Source organism: Diabrotica virgifera, chromosome 10, assembly GCF_917563875.1.
Source record: "Diabrotica virgifera virgifera chromosome 10, PGI_DIABVI_V3a".
In the NCBI taxonomy this organism is placed as follows: domain Eukaryota; kingdom Metazoa; phylum Arthropoda; class Insecta; order Coleoptera; family Chrysomelidae; genus Diabrotica; species Diabrotica virgifera.
Window position 1 is genome coordinate 197974 of NC_065452.1, and position 19139 is coordinate 217112.

The following is a 19139-nucleotide window of genomic DNA, read 5'->3' on the forward strand; positions in this document are numbered from 1 at the left end:
GGCCAAGGTATTCAAATTTCAAATGGCATCATTTATAAATACCCATAAAAATCAGGTTAATAAGATGTTATATCTTTCCTATACTGTTGTATGTAGTTGAGTCGTGGACTTTCACAGATTCCACCTGCAAGAAAATTGAGGCTTTCGAAATGTCGCTTTATCGTCGAATTTTGTAGATATCTTATATCGACCAAGTCACACTAATCAGGACGTTTTATGAAGAATACAAAAAGAAAAAGAGCTATTAACCAGAATAAAAAGAGCCAAATACCTTGGTGGCATCATGAGGAACAGCGAAATATACAGGGTGTTTGGTACAGAATGGGACATAGCTTAACCTTAGATTCCTAAGCTTAAAATAGGTCGATTTAAGCTAACTTACCTTAGTACTAAAGTTGATAATAACCGAAACAGAGGGTGTCAAAGTTAAACTTTTATTTTATTTATTCTTGAATATTTCCTGACAGACATGTGATAACAACACGAAATTTGGTATGCGGGGGTTTTTGTAGATGAGAAATCTAAATTCGTTAGCAAAAATGATGTATTACCCAGAGGGCGTTACATACGTCTTTCATCGCTCATTTAATACGTTTAATTATTTTTATGCCTCACTCCACGTACTTTTTGAATCAAAATTTTTATTCTCTTAATATTTTTACTTAAAAAAGGTATACTATATTCATCTCGCTAAACTCAACTGTTTTTGAGATAAACGCATTTTAGGTCTGCGATACAACATACTTTTTTGCATAATATCATTGTAGTAAGACCCGAAAAATAAACTTGAAACCATAATAATTCTGCCAGTTCTCATTGATGTCATTGCATCGCAAATTCCATTTGAAGAAATTTGCGATACAGTTTTGTATATTTTTTTGGTTTTAAGTTATTTTTCGGGTGTAACTACATAGAATGATATTTAAGCAGGGCCGGCGATAATGGGCCTGCAAGGGATGCACTGCAGGCGGGTGCCGCTGTTCAGGGGGCGCCAAACTGAGCTTTTTGTTCTGCTAGTGCTATACAAAATATCAATTTAAAAAACCGAAGGGCGCCTATGCTAGTGTTGCAGGCAGGCGCCTTATATCCTAGCACCGGCACTAAGCAAAAAAATATGTTGCCTCGCAGATTTAAAATGCGTTTATCTCGAAAACGGTTGAGTTTAGCGAGATGAATGAAGTATTACTTTTTTGTAAAAATATTAATAGAATAAAATTTTAGATTCAAAAAGTACGTAGAGTGGGTAATTAAAAAAAATTGAACCTATTAAATAAGCGCTGAAAGGCGTATGTGGCGCCCTCTGGGTAATGCATATTTTTTGGTGGCAAATTTAGATTTCTCGTCCCAAAAAATACTTGGTTACCAAATTTTGTGTTATTATCCCATATTTTTTAGGAAATATTCAAGAATAAATAAAATAAAAGTTTAATTTTGACACCCTGTACTTCGGTTATTATCAACTTTCGTACTAGGGTAAGCTAGCTTAAATCGACCTATTTTAACCTCAGGAATGTAAGTTTCTTATATCCTTTTCCAGTACCTTTAATAAGATACCTGGAAAAGGATATAAGATGGCGGAAAAACAAATAAAAATCCTCTGTTATGCTGACGACGCAATCTTAATCTCCGATAACGAGGATAACCTACAGCGAATGGCACAAACTTTCAATACAGTGGCGAAGAACTACAACATGAAAATATCAACAGCCAAGACAAAATCCCTGGTAGTGTCAAGGGAACCCATAAGATTAAAATTAGTAATTAACAACGAACTAATTGAACAAGTCTCGAGATTCCAATATCTGGGAATCGAAATATGTAGTTATGGGGATGTTAAAGAGAGCGTCCGAAAGCAAGCAAATAAAGCCAATTACGTGTCAGGATGTCTGAGGGATGTCATCTGGAGAAACAAAGATATGAGGCTGGAAGGGAAAGTACGCATATACAAATCATGTGTAAGACCGATCCTGACGTACGCGATAGAAACAAGATGTGACACAGCGGAAACCAAGAGGATACTGAGAATATCAGAAATGAGAACGCTGAGGTCAATAACTGGGAAAACACTGATAGACAGAATACCGAACGACAGAATAAGAGATCTCTGTAACATACAAGATATAGTACGGTGGGGAAGACAGAGACGACGAGAGTGGAATCAGCATGTGACGAGAATGGACAGCGAGAGAATAGCCCGAATAGCCAGGGATTCGAAGCCAACAGGCAAGAGACCAATAGGAAGGCCCTTTAAAAGGTGGCGAGATAGCTGGCAGTCGACATCACAGCTACGAATACAAGCTCAAAATCGGTAAGGAAGAGGCCAAGAGGCCTATTATAAGAAGAAGAAAGAAATGTAAGTTTAAGCTGTGGCCCATTCTTTACCAAACACCCTGTATGAATTACTGCAACTAATTTTACATGGAAAAGTAGAAGGAACACGTAGACCATGAAGGTGAAGGATTTTCTGGCTGAAAATATACGTACACAACAACCACAAATATTTCTAGAGCAGCAGTGTGCGAAGTATAGATTGTCATGATCGTCACCAACACCCGAAATGGATAGGCACTACCAGAAGAAGAATATTCATCATATGAATGCTTTAATTCTCAGGCACCAAAACAAAACAATTTGTATTTTAAATTTTTTGTTTTATTCCCGAGGAAACTTTTAGATAAAGATAAATATATTTTGAATAACAAATAAAACACTTTCTTGACTTCTCCCACTTTATTATTCGAGGTGTTTTCTAACTCAAACAGTTTTCACTGAAGCTCTGACCAGCACCGCAAATATTATTCACACAAGTGCCAGCGCCGCCAAATTGTGGCGGCCACAAAGATAAATAACTAGAACTCCAGTTATCTTAGCTGGGTCTCTCGGTTTATTTGCGACATAAATCTAAATTGAGCTGGAATCTCTTTTATAGTAAGTATATATTTTACTATGTTGTAAAACCAAAAAAGTAGTTTCTGTATTGATTTGTTTGGAACAAAACATATTCCGAAATTAGTGTAGGGTGCCCACCAAGGCCAATGAAAATAAAGGGAGTGTTTTCCAGAATAGCTTCCAGATAGTTTATGTATAGAAGTAAACTACAATGGATTGTAAAAAAAACTACAATTTTGTTTCTGATACTTCAATTTGCAAATGCAAAAGTCGCATTCAAAAAATTTCTTAAATAAAATTTGTTATTATTTGAGGTTTTATCAATCAGGTTCTATAAATTATGTAATACAATGTTTTTTAAAAACAATATATTTTTAAAACAATTGCATGTTTCTCTGTTTTTTTTTCTAGGTTATAGCCTTTTATTTGTTAACTAACCTGTCTTCTCTTTTCTTTGTCTTCTTCTATTGTTTTGAATCTCATGACTACCAAGTAGTGGTCGCTTCCAATATCTGCCTCTCTTTTTTACCTTTGTGTCTTGTTTTCTATTCCATTTATTAGCGTTTAACAGAACAAAGACCATTATTGGTTTTTGTGTTTTGTGGTTTCTGCTACTATTTTATATTTGTGACTTTCTTTTTGACTAAATTTCGAGTTTTTATGTCTATTTTTTCTACATATTTTTTTTATTCTTTTCCCGTTTTTGTTTACTATATGTTTGACCATTATAAATATATTCTATTCCATATTATCAATGTCTAATTGTAGCTCTTCAAAAAAAATTTCTTTCTCTTCTTTCCGTACATTCTAGTTTTTGTCGTAAACTATTATTACTGTCCATGTTTCATCTTTCGTCTGTCGTTGACAAAATATTTCTATTGGGCGTGATTATTAGTCCCACTCCTTCTTTTGTCCCCTCCTTTGAGTCTACTCCTGACGAAAATAGCCAGTATCCTTTGTTTATCATCTTTAAGTATTATTTAACACACTTTTAAAAAGGCAGATCTGAACGAATATGGTATCAACATAAATCGAGAGAAGCTTAGTAATTTGAGGCTCGCAGATGACATCGTTCTTATAGCCTATCGCATGCATGATGCAATAATAATGTTGAACAAATTATATCACGCTTCATTAGAGGCCGGACTAAAGATTAACATTAACAAGACGCAATTAATGACTAAAGCTCGGATTATAGGCAAAATGCCTTTTTTTGCCTATTTTGCCTATTATAATTGTTTTTTGCACTTTTGCCTTTTTTCGTAAATTCCGCCTATTTGTGCCTGTTTTAAAATTTCATGGTACTACCCATGATATTAGCCTATTACTAAACCATTCTATAATAAAATTTTGGGTCAATAATAAAATATCAATGGTTTGTTTATATAACAGATTTCTAGGAAAATGTACCTGATCGAGACTTGAGGGTTAACTATTTGGAAATCTCTAAGCTTTATTAGTTTATTATCAGTTGTACAGTCGGTTACTGTATCAGAGTTTAGTCACAAATTGCTATATCCTAGTTTAGTTTTGTTGAAAAGATGACATCTAAATTAAGGCTATGGATCGCACCTTACTCGGAACTTTCTCTAGAAGGAGATGGAGCATTTTGTAAACCCTGCGGCAAATCGGTAAGTTTTATTTTTTCTCTTTTTTTCTCGTCCCACAACATAACTAAATTCTAAAGCGGTTTTAGAATTCTAATTATTTTTTTTTAAATTCTCAGATTTCAAGTAGAAAAAAGTACTTTATTGACCAGCGTTGTGGAACCCCACTTCATAAACGTAATTTGGAAAAATTAAATTCCTCTAAGTTAGCCCAAATATCTCTGCGGGATAGTTTAAGCAGTTCAAAAAAAAAGGAGGAAGACGAATTTAAATTTGATTTATGCCAGATGATGATTGCATCCAACATTCCTCTATATAAAGTTAATAACCCTAGTTTTAAATGCTTTTTCGAAAAATATCTTAATAAATCCTTACCGGACGAGAGTACATTGAGAAAACATACTGTGAAAAAATGTTATGTGGAATGTATTTCAAAAATTAAGCGGGAGTTAGAGGGCAATTTTTTGTATATTATCGTGGATGAAACTACAGATGTATGCGGCAGGTATATAGCTAATTTAATGATTGGAATTTTGAACAAAAACTTTGCAGAAAACCTTATTTAGTTGCCGTTAAAGAATTGGAAAATACAAACAATTTAACAATAAGTCGATTTATACAAGATAGTTTAACAAACCTCTTTTTACCCAACCCTATACCAGTGAATAAAATAGTTTTAATGCTTTCAGTTGCTGCGGCATATATGTTAAAAGCTGCTGTTAATTTAAAGATTTTTTATTCTAATTTATTCATTTCACTTGTGTAGCCCACGGGGTAAATAGAATTGCTGAAGAAATAAGAAATCTGTTTCCGTTGGTAAATAATTTTATAAATTTTATGAAAAAAGTTTTTGTAAAAGCTTCGTTGAGGGTGCAAATATATAAAGAAAGACTTCCCGGTGTCCCTTTGCCACCTAAACCAGTAATTACAAGGTGGGGAACCTGGCTCGAAGCAGTTTTTTTTACTTTGAATACTGCAATGAAATAGAATTAGTTATGTCAGACTTTGATGATGATATTTCCGAAGCCATTCGAGAAGTAAAAAAAAATTAAAAAATCCCAAATTGAAACAGGAACTCGCTTATATCAATGACAATTATAAATTAATAGTTACCACAATTACCTTATTAGAAAAACAAGAGGTAAATTTATGTGAGTCAGTAAAATTAATAGATAATTTAAAGACGAAAATTAAATCGGCACCTGGACGAGACGGTCAATTAATTTTAAAAAAAATGAAATATGTTTTCGACAAGAATGAAGGTTTTTCGTTTTTATTTAATGTTGCTAGAGTTTTGAATGGGACATTTTCCGAGGAATTACAAATTATGCCAGATTTATTATCCGCTCTGAAATATGCTCCAATTACATCTGTCGATGTCGAACGTTCGTTTTCAATGTACAAATTAATTTTAAGTGATCGAAGATATAGTTTTAAGACCGAAAATTTTGAAAAACATTTAGTTGTTTCTATTAATGATAAAATTTTAAGTGGTTATAAATAATAAATTATATTCCTTTATTGCCTATATTTTGCCTAAATATTAATATTCCTGCCTTTTTTAATAAAAATCTTTGCCTATATAGGCGCCTTTTTCTTCAATTTTTGTTGCCTATAAATCCGAGCTTTATTAATGACTAATCTGGTGCTAAATCGTAATATTGCTGTTGATGGAATGGATATTGAGCAGATTGAAGTACTTGGGACATGAAATTCAGTTGGGAAGAGATAACCAGACTTGCGAACTCCCACGTCACATAGGATTAGCCTGGGCAGCGTTTGGTAAACTTAACTATGTATTTATATCGGACTTACCCATATGCCTCAAAAGGAAAATCTTTGAGCAGTGTGTGTTGCTTGTACTCACCTATGGAGCCGAAACATTAACACTCACAAAAAAGTAGTGAACAAGATTCGCGTAACTCAGAGGCTATGGAGCACCAGATGTTGGATGTCTCCCTGAGAGACCGAATCCCAAACGAAGAAATACGCCGTAGAACAAAACGTTGTCGAAAAAATCGCGCCGCCAAAGTGGAATTGGGCAGGACACGTCGCCAGATTGTCAAACAACCGATGGGCAAAACGTATTGTCGAGTGGAGGCCACGAGAAGAAGCACCACGGAGCAGAAGATGCCCATCAATCAGATAGACCGACGTTCTGAAGCATGTTATCGCTAACTATATGCAAGCCGCAAAAAACAGAGACAGATGAAAAGAGCCGAGGGAGACCTATGTCCAGCAGTGGACGCGATAGGGTTGATGATGATGATAGATTTTCCTTTCATCTTTGTTTCAGTTATTTATAGTATTTCTATTTTTTGGCATATCATTTCCTAACCAGTTCTGCCTCCTTTCCCTCACGTCCCATGTTCCCAATTTGATCTCTCCTTTCTCACCGTCCTCTGTCCTGTCTCTTGTCTTCCTCTTTTCATTCTAATTTGATTTTGTATTTTGGCACTATATGCATTTTGTTCTCAATTCTCCCAGCTCGTCTGAGTTTCATCGTTGAAAACTGTGGAAAATTATGAAGGGTAAAAACCGAAATAAAATTAATAAAAGAAAAAGTACAAGTGGCAAATCTATGAATAGATTTTGAAGAAAAGCTAGAAATTGTTGGTAAGGAAGATCAGAAACTATTTAATGAGGTGCTTTAATCATTCTTCTTCTTCAAATCCACTAATGGATGTTAGCGAGCACATTTTCCATTACCTCTCTGTTTCTTGCAATATGTATCAGAGATTGTATGTCGTTAATCCCTGTCCATTGCCTTACGTTTCGAAGGCAGGACATTTTCTTGCATCCTATTCCTCTCTTGCCTTCAATTTTACCCTGAATTATTAGTTAAAGGAACTGGTATTTTTCGTTTCGCATGATGTGACCCAAATACGCCGTTTTTCTTTTCTTAATGTTTTCGAAAAGCTGGTGTTCTAGGTTGATTCTTTTAAGGACATCTACATTTGTGACTTTCGCAGTCCATGGTATCTTTAGGATACGGCGATAAAGCCTAATTTCGAAGGCTTCTAATCTGTTTATATCCCTCGTTTTAAGTATCCAGCCCTCTATGCCATATAGCAGCACCGACCACACGTAGCATTTAGTAAACCTTAGTCTTAGTGTAAGGTCGAACTCTGAAGAGGTCAGTACCTTCCTGAATTTTACGAAAGCTTGTCGGGCTTGCTCAATGCGACATTTTACTTCCCTGGCCGATACCCAGTCTTCAAAAACTACGTTTCCAGGTATTTAAATTTGCTCACTCTTTCAATGGACTTAGTATTCAGTGTTGTGGTGGAGTTTCCAAATGCATCCAAGTTTCTGGAGCTGATCATGAATTTGGTCTTTTTAGTATTAATCTCTAATCCCATTCGCTTACTGTATTCTCTGATTATACTGACAAGTTGTTGAAGATTCGCTATGTTGTCGCTATGTGCTATATCGTATTTTGTTGACCAGTACTCCATTCACTTAGATTCCCATCTCTGCATCTTCCAAAGACTCTTGAAATATGACTTCCAAATAAATGATAAATAAAAGAGGGGAAAGCACACATCCCTGCCGAACACCGTTCTTATATGTATGGGTTTGGATATAGAATTGTCTGTTTTTAATTTTGCTGCCTGATACCAGTACAAGTTTTCAATGCATCTTATGTTTTTTTGGTCTATATCAAGCTTCTTGATGATCTGCATTAACTTGTGATGTTGGACATGATCAAACGCTTTCTCGTAATCTAAAAAGCACAAGATTACGTCCTTCCTCTGATCGTAACAATTTTGGTCCAACACCTGTGTTGCTACTATTGCTTCTCTTGTTCCTAAACCTTGCCTAAACCCAAACTGAGAATCACTTAATGAGAATCACTGAAACTTATTCATTAATAAAAATAAGAACAACCGACACGATCACAATCGTTTTGCATTTGGACAATATCTAAACTTCTTCGAGACATAGTTTATAACTATTAAATAAAAATACTCCACTAACAACTGAACCCAAAGCCCAAAACTGTGTTAATATAAAATGAAAATATACGACTTTAATATTAACCTTTTTACTGACGATAGTAAAAAAGAAAAAAGGATGGCTACAATAACAAAATTTATATTATTCCGTTTAAAATTGATAACAAAGTCGCGGTATTAATATTATGTTCATTAAATTTTTACAAATTCTGACTATTTCTGACGTAAAATATTACTCTGATAAGGATATTTTACTACGTAAAATACTACGTAAAATATCCTTATCAATTGTTGAACACTGTTATTTGATAACAATAAAGATATCGAGAGAAATTTACTTTTAATCATTCTTCTCATATTATATTTTTTTTCCTTTTTGTCGTCACCTTTAGTGTTAAATTTTTTCGTCCCTTATATAATGCTCTAAATTAATTGCAGAGAATTGATTCATGCACAAAAGCTAACATTCAGGTTACAGCCGAAATCGATGCACTAATGAAGGCGATAACCGTTTTCTATGATTATCCGCTGTTAGAAACCTGAATTAATCTGAATTAACCACCTGAATAAGGAGTCCAACAAAAAGTCATTACTTACCACAGAACAAAAAACCGCAAACATCGCAATATGCCAGAAATTATCAAGCTTGCTCTGTTAACGACTGGAAGCGTGTTTTGTTTTCTGACGTGAGCGTGTCTGACGAAGCACAGGAGCGGTTCTCGAGTTGTAAAATTTTTCCATGAATCCCAGTTTATGGGTTTTTAATGCTTAGGTGATTAGTTGTCTTTGAAGTCTGCACGAAGCCAGTTAGGCGACGTGCTTACGTGAGAATTATTCGCTTATAATTTTTGCTTTTTGCGGAAATATACGATGAATAGAAATAACCGTCGTTAAGGGATGAAATGTATCATCAAGTTCGATAATAAAATAAACCAGTTTAGTGTTCATACTGATAAAAATATATGTTGAAACCAGTAGTGACATTTGCCGTGGGGGAGGGGGGCGCACTTCCAATATGAAACACCAATCTAGACATCCAAATAAACCCATAAAACTACATAAAAGACATAAATAATAAATAATATGCATTAAGTTCCTTTAATTTTCTGAACTAGAAGGTTTATTGGCTTGAATTAATCTATTTCATCTTATTCATCTGTCTGTGGTTCAAGTTTCATGTACTTAAGCTAAATAAAATGCTGGAGAATGAAGAACGAGCGAACTAATTCTACTATTCAAAAGAGGAGATAAAACAGCCAGATAACTACAGAGGTATCAACTTATTAAATACAGTCGAACCCGCTTATTGGAATAGCCTTCGTACCAACCAAAAATATTCTTATAACCGGGATATTCTAATAACCGATCATTGGTGGCTAGCCGTAATAAGTGTACCGAACATACTTAATAATAGTACATACTCTTTTATGTTCCTTTCGTCATGTAAATCAAATATTAAACAGTATTGTGCATACAAATCTTTATTAGCAATCAAGAAGCTACAACTTGCAGGTTACATGACGCTAGCCGGAATGACGTTACCTCGCTGACATGGGTCTGTCGTTGGTCTTCTTCTTTTACATTCTAAACATAATATGTTACACGTTCCCTTTTTTAACTAAAATACCTCGTACAAAACTAAAACACAAACACAAAACTAAAATACAAAACTAAAATACAAACACAAAAAATACAAACAAGGGGCAACCTTAACTTATTATTACCACAATTTCAATTTAACATATAGTCCTTTAACCTTCCGATGACCAACCTTTTTTTGTTACACGGATGACCAAGTGGGGGGAATGACCCGAGGTCAAAAATGACAATTAACAAAAAATGAAGTTTTTTTTGTGGCATGGACTTTATGTCATTCAGCCAGTCACAACATGAGTATTAGTACCATGTGTAGTGTGTATGTTGAGTAAGTGTCTTGTTACTTTGCAAAGTCGACGTCATTAGCTTAAAACTACTTGTAATTACACATAATAGACGGTATTTTACTAAACATCAACTTCAGAATATATTTTTTATTCGTAAAATATAGGGAAATTTTTTTATTTCAAAATATGAGGATATATAGAATGATATTAAAGTCAAATAAAAAAATAATGAGTTAAAAATTGAAAATACTTTTGAATTTATTAAAGAAAAACATACGCTGGGGTCAAAATTTCCCCCGCTTGGTCATCCGAAGGTTAAATATGTAGGACGTTTGTAGGATCTCTTACTATTTTTAATGATAGTGTTACCTTCCTCCTTATCTCTTACATTCAGTTATATGCTCTTTGCTTAACTCAATACTCTTACAATATTCAAGGATTTTTTTGGTAGTAAGAGTCTGTTCTCTAAGGAGTCTGAGTCCTTACATTTTAACCCAATTATTAGCTGATCACGGATCATCATATCTTCATAAGACTCACCACAGGTCGTTTTAGTGCATTTAAATTCACATAATCTTGCTTGTTTCTTTAAATCAGTCAGATACTGGTCTATAATTTGTTCATTGCCCTGGACAAGATTAGGAACTATCTTTTTTGGTAAAAAATATTCGTCAAATTCACTTACTAATTTGTCAATAGTTGCCTGTTGGTCTTCTGTAAATGTATTGTAAATATCAGCACCCTCATCTCCTATGAAATTTAACAGATTTGCAATGTTCACTTCTTCAGTGCAAGACTCTTTCCACTGGCCGTAAGGTAAATTCTAAATTTCTGTTTCCATAAAAGCCAATAACTAGCCGGACTTTGATGCTCAAATACTGGACTAGGGTTTAAATTCCATTATTATTCTTAAAATTTCTAACAAATAACCAGATAATCTTTTTTGGCGGGCTTCTAACCTCACTTCTTCTCGTTGTATCACACTTCCAAATTATTACTTCCAAGTACTCAAAATTCGGGAAAACTAGCAGCCTTTACAGTCTTCACACCTGACACCATGTTTTATGTTCCTTTCGTCATGTAAATCAAATATTAAACAGTATTATGCATACAAATCTTTATTAGCAATCAAGAAGCTACAACTTACAGGTTACATGACGCTAGCCGGAATGACGTTACCTCGCTGACATGTGTCTTTCGTTGGCCTTCTTCTTTTACATTCTAAACATAATATATTACACACCTTCTTCTTCTTCTTCTTCTTCTTCTTCGTCTAGCCATTCACGTCCACATCTGAACATAAGCTTCTTCAAGTCTTCCTTTCCATTGTTTTTTGTTGTAAGCTACTTGTAGCCAATTTTTCCCGGCAGTTCGTTTCAGATCATCTGTCCATCTCATAGGAGGTCTGCCTCTGGATCTTTTGTGTTCGTATGGTCTCCAGGTTAGAATTGTTCTGTGCCATTTTTTAAGATCGATCCTAGCTACACGTCCAGCGTATTCCCATTTCAATTTTAGTGATTTTTGTACCACATCGGTGACTTTGGTTTTCTGTCTTATCCATATGTTTGTTTTCCTGTCCCTAAGTGATATGCCAAGCATTGCTCTTTCCGTCGCGTGATATATTACATGCGTAGGGATATTACACATACTATGTTAATATGTATATGTATAGGGTGGCAGAAAGTCCCTTTACATTAATAATAATAATGTTTCAACACCTAGCCAATATCTATTTGCGTTTCGGCGCATGCGCATCTTCAAGGGCACCTGTCTGGTCACGCAGACAGACAACAATAGATGCGATTGAAACATGATGGCGGCCACAAGTAAGTCTACAACTGAAGCGTGTCAATTACTGCTTCAACATTTTCCGAGAGCATAATATGACGAACAAAATGTTCTGTTCACCGATAAGTTTGCGATTTCTCGAAATCAAAATGTTTATTTCTAGGTAAATGACAACCTCCATTTCTTTGAGGAAGTGAAAAAATCCCGCCTCATGTTATGACATCGGCTGGAATTATTTCATCTTATCTGTTTGGACCATATTTTTTTGAAGGCTCCATAACTTATCATATCACAGTTATTTATCTGTAGATAATCAAATAAAGGTTATTATTGCAATCGACAGCTCAGGGCATTGCTGACACTATTTATTTTCAACAAGATGGCGCCTCATCCCATTTCACTCTCGTTGTTCACAAACGCCTGAATGAAATCTTCCCGAACCGATGGATTGGACGTGGATCTCCAGTTTCTCGGCCTCCAAGACGTCCATATTTGACAGCGCCGGACAATTCACTGTGGAATTTTACTCAAGAGAAGGTAAGAAATGCAGATATGTTTCGATTGAGGACTTGCGAAATGGAGTGCGCCCAGGTTTTACGTCAGTAACTCCGGACATGCTGAGATGGATGAGTATACGAACATGGCGTCGTACCAAGTTGTGTTGCGACAATGCGGTATTTACACCCATGTTTTAGATAAATGAATAATACATAACTTACAAACAAAATTGTGTTATTATTTTCTCCCTCTGTTGTATAAAAACAATAATTCATTAGTGTAAAGGGACTTTCCGGTCACCCTGTTTTAGGTCTTTTTATGTCAATAATACAATAGCGTAACGTAATTCAAAAACCAAATTACACTTAATATTATGTGAATGCATACAGTAATTAATATGAAATGCATGCAATATATAGATTATGTAAATATTTTCGTATTAAAATACATAATATATTTAATAAGAAAATTACTTATTTAGTCTTAAAAAATAATCGGTAATTGTAGCTTGTTTATTTGTTACATAAAATACTACTCACTTTTGTTGCTCCGAATTATAAAAATTAGAAAAATTTACAATTTTTTGGCCATCCCGAAAACGTTTTATAACTTTACAACTTTACAAGCGATTAGGATGGGGGAACTGTTTCTTAAAAATTTTATAACAGGCAAGTCGATGGCAATATGTATAGTTTGTAAACAAAGGAAATTATTTTACGACTGAATTTGTCGGTAAACGATTGAATTGGTACTCATAATAAAGTAATAAAATATTTAATACCTGTCTGACAAACCCAAATAATATAAATAAAACAGCACTACAGGCCTTCGAAGCCTTTAGCGAGAAACCATAATACAAGGCATAATTTAAATTTTGAGGAAATTCGAAATTGTAGGTAAAAATTTATTAGTTGACCTAAAAAATATTCTAATAAGCGTTATTGCTTTATTAATACGTATTCCAATAACGGATAAATTTATTAAGGAGTAAATGGAAACGTTTCGGGACCTCGAATTTATATTCCATAAACCGGGATATTTCTATAACCGGTACCCTAAGAAGCGGGTTTGACTGTACTACCCTAAATCTTACAACTAAAATTTTACAAGACCTAACGAATCAGAGGATAAGTTTAGCAGATAAACAACAGGATTTTCGTACTGGAAGATCGTGTACAAATATAATATTCGTTATAAAGAATGTTCCGTCCCTCCACATATTTTTCTTTTATATATATAATTAGTAATTAATATTCTAAGTTTTATTATTATTCATTTTTTTTTTGTTGCTTAATCATGTGTGTATGTTACGTACCAATACGGTCCTGCACTACCCCCAGGCTCAAAGGTCACTTAAGACGGCTTAGGGAAGCGATACACATACGCGCATCCCTCAGATTTGTATAGACATTTAGTGCGAAACCACAGTTTATCTAGTTTTAAACCAAACAAGTGCCAAACCGCCAACCAGCCTTAGTCGACTAAGAAGAAAAGTAAGAAGACATCATAAAGGTACTGTACATATACATAAAAACACAATTTAATTGATTAATTTTACTTTTCATCCTTTTTTCACCTTTTCAAATTATCATGTGACACCAGCACCTGTTTTTAATTAAATATTTTATTTCTAATTACCTGAATAGAATCTATAAGTATACAAAGAAAATTAGTGAAAAATTACTGAAAGTATATTAGACCAGCATTTCTATGTCTTATTGAATTAAAGAAAGCATTTGACGGAGTCAGACTCAAAGATGTAATCCAACTTCTGTATAATAGGGAAGTCCCCAGATATCATAACAACTATTGAAAATATATACCAAAATAAGAAAATTGAAGCTAGAATAGATAGACAACTTACAGAATCTATAGATATAGGCATATAGGCAGAGGAATAAGACGGAGGTTCATTGAGTCCAATGCTCTTCAATTTAATCATGGATGAAATCATCAAAACGTCAACAAAGGAAGAGGATATAGAATGGGAAACAAAGAAGTAAAAATACTCTGTTGCTCAGACGACGCAATATTGATAGCCCAAGATGAAGATAGTCTGCAAAGATTTGTCCACAGATTTAAGATAAGAGCAGAAGAATTCCATATGACAATTTCATCTCAGAAAACTAAAACAATAGTTATCAGTAAAGAACCGACCAGATGTAAAATAGAAATTGATGGTATCAGTGGTGGAAGTGAAACAAGTAATGGAAGTAAAATATCTTGGAATTACATTGTCAAGTTACGGAGACCTGGAGAAAGAGGTGAGAAATCAAGTACAAAAAGAAAATATATTGGAAGGATGCTTATAACACCATGTGGCGCAACCGACATATTAACACTGAGATGAAGTCAATAATTTATAAAGTCAGCTCAAGATCAATACATGTGCATCAGAAACAACACCCGATACAGCCACAATACAAAAACTACTGGAAACGGCAGAGATGAGAGTACTGACAAGAATTACAAGAAACACGCTGAGTGGTCGAAAGAGGAGTGGAGACATTAGAAGACAATGTAACTTACAGTATATAAACGAATAGAGACTAAATAGAAATAAGGAACGAAATCACCACATGAGCAGAATAGGAGAGATACGTGTGGTCAAAATAGCAAGAGATAAATCACCAGTTTGTAGAAGAAGTATCAGCAGACCGCGCAAAAGATGGAGTGACAACCTTCCATAGAGGTATCAATTCGCCAATGAACAAGCAGAATTGCTTATAAAGTGTAAGAATAAGAACAATTTTTTTCTTTAATTTTGGACCCTTTGGGGGACATTTCCCCTATTTCCCCCGTAGATCCGCCACTCGGCTGTATGTACCTGGATACAGGTACAGCAGTGACGTGACATGGGGTGCAAAAATAGTAAAAAAATAAAAAAAATTAATGTGAAACGTAATCTTGCTAGTATTTGTAGATTAACTAGGAGAACTATTTCATGTGGGATTCCTTGCACTCAGGACTTCCATGTGACAAACCTTTTGCCGATTTGTAGCCTCTAGACATACGCGTTCTATCGGGGGATGGATGATAGTCCGGAGCATTGAAGTGAAGTGGAGTAGTCCCTGATCTACTCGGATCAAATCCCCTTACCCAATGAATTGGAACACCTATTTGTCATGTTCTAAATATAAAGAGTGTCTCACAGGCTGGGTTCGTTTTCACATCTTCAAGTCTTCACTTTTTTATGTACTGACGCATAAAAATATACAAAATACGATTGAAGAATTTTTTTAAATTATTTATATTTGTACTTCTCATAACAAAAGCCTCATCATTACAATGCACAAATAATTGTTTTGGTTTTACACCTATTACTCCTAATTCAGCTAATATGGCATTTGCTAACTATTCAGCTAATATGGCATTTGCTAATTATTCAGCTGTATGTCCTTAAGATCTAATATAACTCCAGAACCGTTCACTTATGTTATATACATTTGGGAAATATTTTATATATTTTATTTATATAGATATATTTTATTTGGGAAATAAGTCACAATTTAAATTTGAAATCAATTTATTTGTAATTAAAAAGCGAATTCCTCTTTGACTGTATATCATAGTGAAAATACTAAAGAAGTAAAAAACTTCCTAAAAAGCTGGTATATAAATTTTATTAAAAATTTCTTTAAAAATTATCCAAATTGGATTATTAAATACATCACAGAACGAGCGTATTCGGTCATATCAGACTACATCAGTTGACATTCTATCAAGTCATCGTATTTGAAACTAGCCACACTATTATTTCGACTGGTCCAACGAAGACTGTAGTACCTCAAATTTTCCACTTTTTGAGTTACGAGCGCAAAACAATAAAACATAATGATATCTTCCCCAGGAAAGAATCGTATCTCAGTAAACGTAGTTATGCAACCAATATTACGTGTAAGAGTTTTATAGTATCTCCGATTTATGAAAAACAACCGTAGAAAATCATCGTATCTTGAGTTACAATAGTCTTCGTTGTTATCTGAGGCGATAGCATAGGTATCGTAACATGAGTTACTACGGTATTCTGCGTTAGTTTAAGGTTATGTTCAAAAGTTTAGTTTTGTTATAATTGCCATAATGTGTTCCAGAAGTGAGTTAATATTGGAATTAGCTGAGAAAGCGTATAAAAACCCTGAAACGGATATTTCTTATCGTTCTTTTGAAGGTAAATTTATAATAAACTTTATTTAAAATAATAACAGCAAAGTAAAAACCTACTTATTTTTTAAGGTAAACATATTGCTGAAAGTATTGTAGAAGAAAGCAAATACAAAAAGGCGAATGAGGATCCTGGTGACCACGAGACTGATATTAATCCTGAATGTTTTACAGGTTGGTTTAAATTCCGCATGAAAAAATATTACGTAGGCATTTACCTCATTTTTGTTTAATTTTAGTAAGCTTAGAAGAGAATGAAGCCAATAGGAATGAAAATGAAATAATTGAGAATGAAAGCGATGAGGAACCATTTCATGCAGACTCTGATACTGACCCAGATTACATTCCGACAGGTTGGTTTAAATTCCGCATGAAAAAATATTACGTAGGCATTTACCTCATTTTTGTTTAATTTTAGTAAGCTTAGAAGAGAATGAAGCCAATAGGAATAAAAATGAAATAATTGAGAATGAAAGCGATGAGGAACCATTTCATGCAGACTCTGATACTGACCCAGATTACATTCCGACAGGTTGGTTTAAATTCCACATGAAAAAATATTACGTAGGCATTTACCTCATTTTTGTTTAATTTTAGTAAGCTTAGAAGAGAATGAAGCCAATAGGAATGAAAATGAAATAATTGAGAATGAAAGCGATGAGGAACCATTTCATGCAGACTCTGATACTGACCCAGATTACATTCCGACAGAAGACAAAAACATCCCTGAAGTAATAATTGAACCTAATAAGAATATAACTGAAGCAACCACAAATAGAAAGAGAAAAAGCAGAGGCAATATAGAGAGAGTAAGTAGGAAAAGAATTAGAGACGTTAGTGAGTGGGCGGATGAAAAATCTAAAACAAGTCTAAACCTGGGACTTGAACATGAAAATCGAAAAGGTATTCAAATTAAAGGAAGACAGATGGGTGCACCATGCGCAAACACATGTAGACTAAAATGTGCTACCAAAATAGCTAAAGAAGATAGAGACCTTTGTTTCAATGAATTTTGGAAGTTAAAAGATCATACGAGAAAGTGGGATTTTATTGCTCGTCATGTGAGACAGGTTGCCAAAAAATAAGTAACTATTACTGCAGAACAACGGTCTCGAAGAAATTACTCTCGAGAATATTACTTCTACATTCGCAATGAAAAACAACGTGTTTGCAAAACTATGTTTTTGGAAACCCTTAACGTTTCAGAAACTTGGATCACTACAGCATTAAGGAAACTGAAAGATGGTGAATCATTAGAGGAAGATAAACGTGGAAAGCACACTAACAGACCACATAAACTATCACCAAAACTTATAGACAACGTAAAAAATCACATAAATCAGTTTCCTGTAGTACCTTCCCATTATACCCGTAAGAATACGATGAAGATGTACCTTGAAGAAGGGCTAACTATCCAGAAAATGTACCGATTGTACAACGAGCATTGCAAAAAAAAATAACATCACTACAGCTGCCACGTCACGCCAGTATAGAGATATTTTCAATGAACAGTTCAATATTGGGTTCTTTAAACCAAAAAAGGACCAGTGTACTGTTTGTTCTGTTTTTAATATGGCTAGTGATGCTGAAAAAGCAAAATTGCTCGAACAATATGAGTCCCATATGAAAAACAAAGAAGTTATCAGAAACTTAAAAGACATAGACAAACAGCTTGCACTAGATGATAAGAGCTTGTGTGTGGCTTGCTTTGACCTTCAAAAGGTTTTAGCTACCTCTTTGTCTAACGTAAGTGATTTTTACTACAAAAGCAAAAACTCTACATATAACTTTACAGTTTATGATGTTGGAAATAATCAGGGTTACTGCTATGTATGGCACGAGCAGGTGGCTAAAAGAGGTCCTAATGAAATTGCCAGTTGCCTCTGGAAATTTTTAGATCTCAAGGCACAACAAAGTGTTAAAACGATAATATTCTACTCAGACAACTGTGGGGGACAAAATAGGAATCGTTTTGTGTTTTCGATGTTTGCTTTTGCTGCTGCTCATTTTCATATTGATATTGTTCACAGATTTCTGGAAAAAGGCCACACTCAGAACGAGGGTGACAGTATGCATGCTGTTATCGAAAATGCAAAGAAAAGGCAATCGGTTGTATATGTGCCAGAACAGTGGGTTACATTAATTAGAATGGCTAAAACTACAGGAAGAGTTTATGATGTTACGGAAATGTCCCAAGATAATTTTTTTAATTTTAAAAAACTGACTGATACCGAGAATTGGAAACTTGACAACGAAAAGAAATCAATAAAAGTTAGCAAAATACGAGAAATACAATTTTCGCATGAACACCAAAATTCTATAATGTTTAAATACGAATTCGATGATGGTTTTAG

The 19139-nt window shown here is 34.3% G+C and overlaps 1 protein-coding gene across 1 annotated transcript; it reads left to right on the forward strand.

Annotated features, from left to right (window-relative positions):
• The first annotated feature begins 16704 nt into the window (after positions 1–16704).
• On the forward strand, positions 16705–17870 carry LOC126878584 (uncharacterized). The gene is made up of 4 exons (XM_050641383.1): positions 16705–16792; positions 16858–16959; positions 17204–17317; positions 17383–17870. The coding sequence occupies exons 1-4, from the start codon at positions 16705–16707 to the stop codon at positions 17868–17870; spliced, it is 792 nt and encodes a 263-aa protein (XP_050497340.1).
• The last annotated feature ends 1269 nt before the right edge of the window (positions 17871–19139 follow it).

What these genes read in the sequence shown, in the direction of transcription:
- LOC126878584 (XM_050641383.1), top strand. Translation starts at nt 16,705, where the DNA reads ATGTGTTCCAGAAGTGAGTTAATATTGGAATTAGCTGAGAAAGCGTAT. An exon ending in TAATCCTGAATGTTTTACAG is followed by an intron (nt 16,960 to 17,203) that starts GTTGGTTTAAAT and finishes GTTTAATTTTAG; the next exon opens with TAAGCTTAGAAGAGAATGAA. An exon ending in CCCAGATTACATTCCGACAG is followed by an intron (nt 17,318 to 17,382) that starts GTTGGTTTAAAT and finishes GTTTAATTTTAG; the next exon opens with TAAGCTTAGAAGAGAATGAA.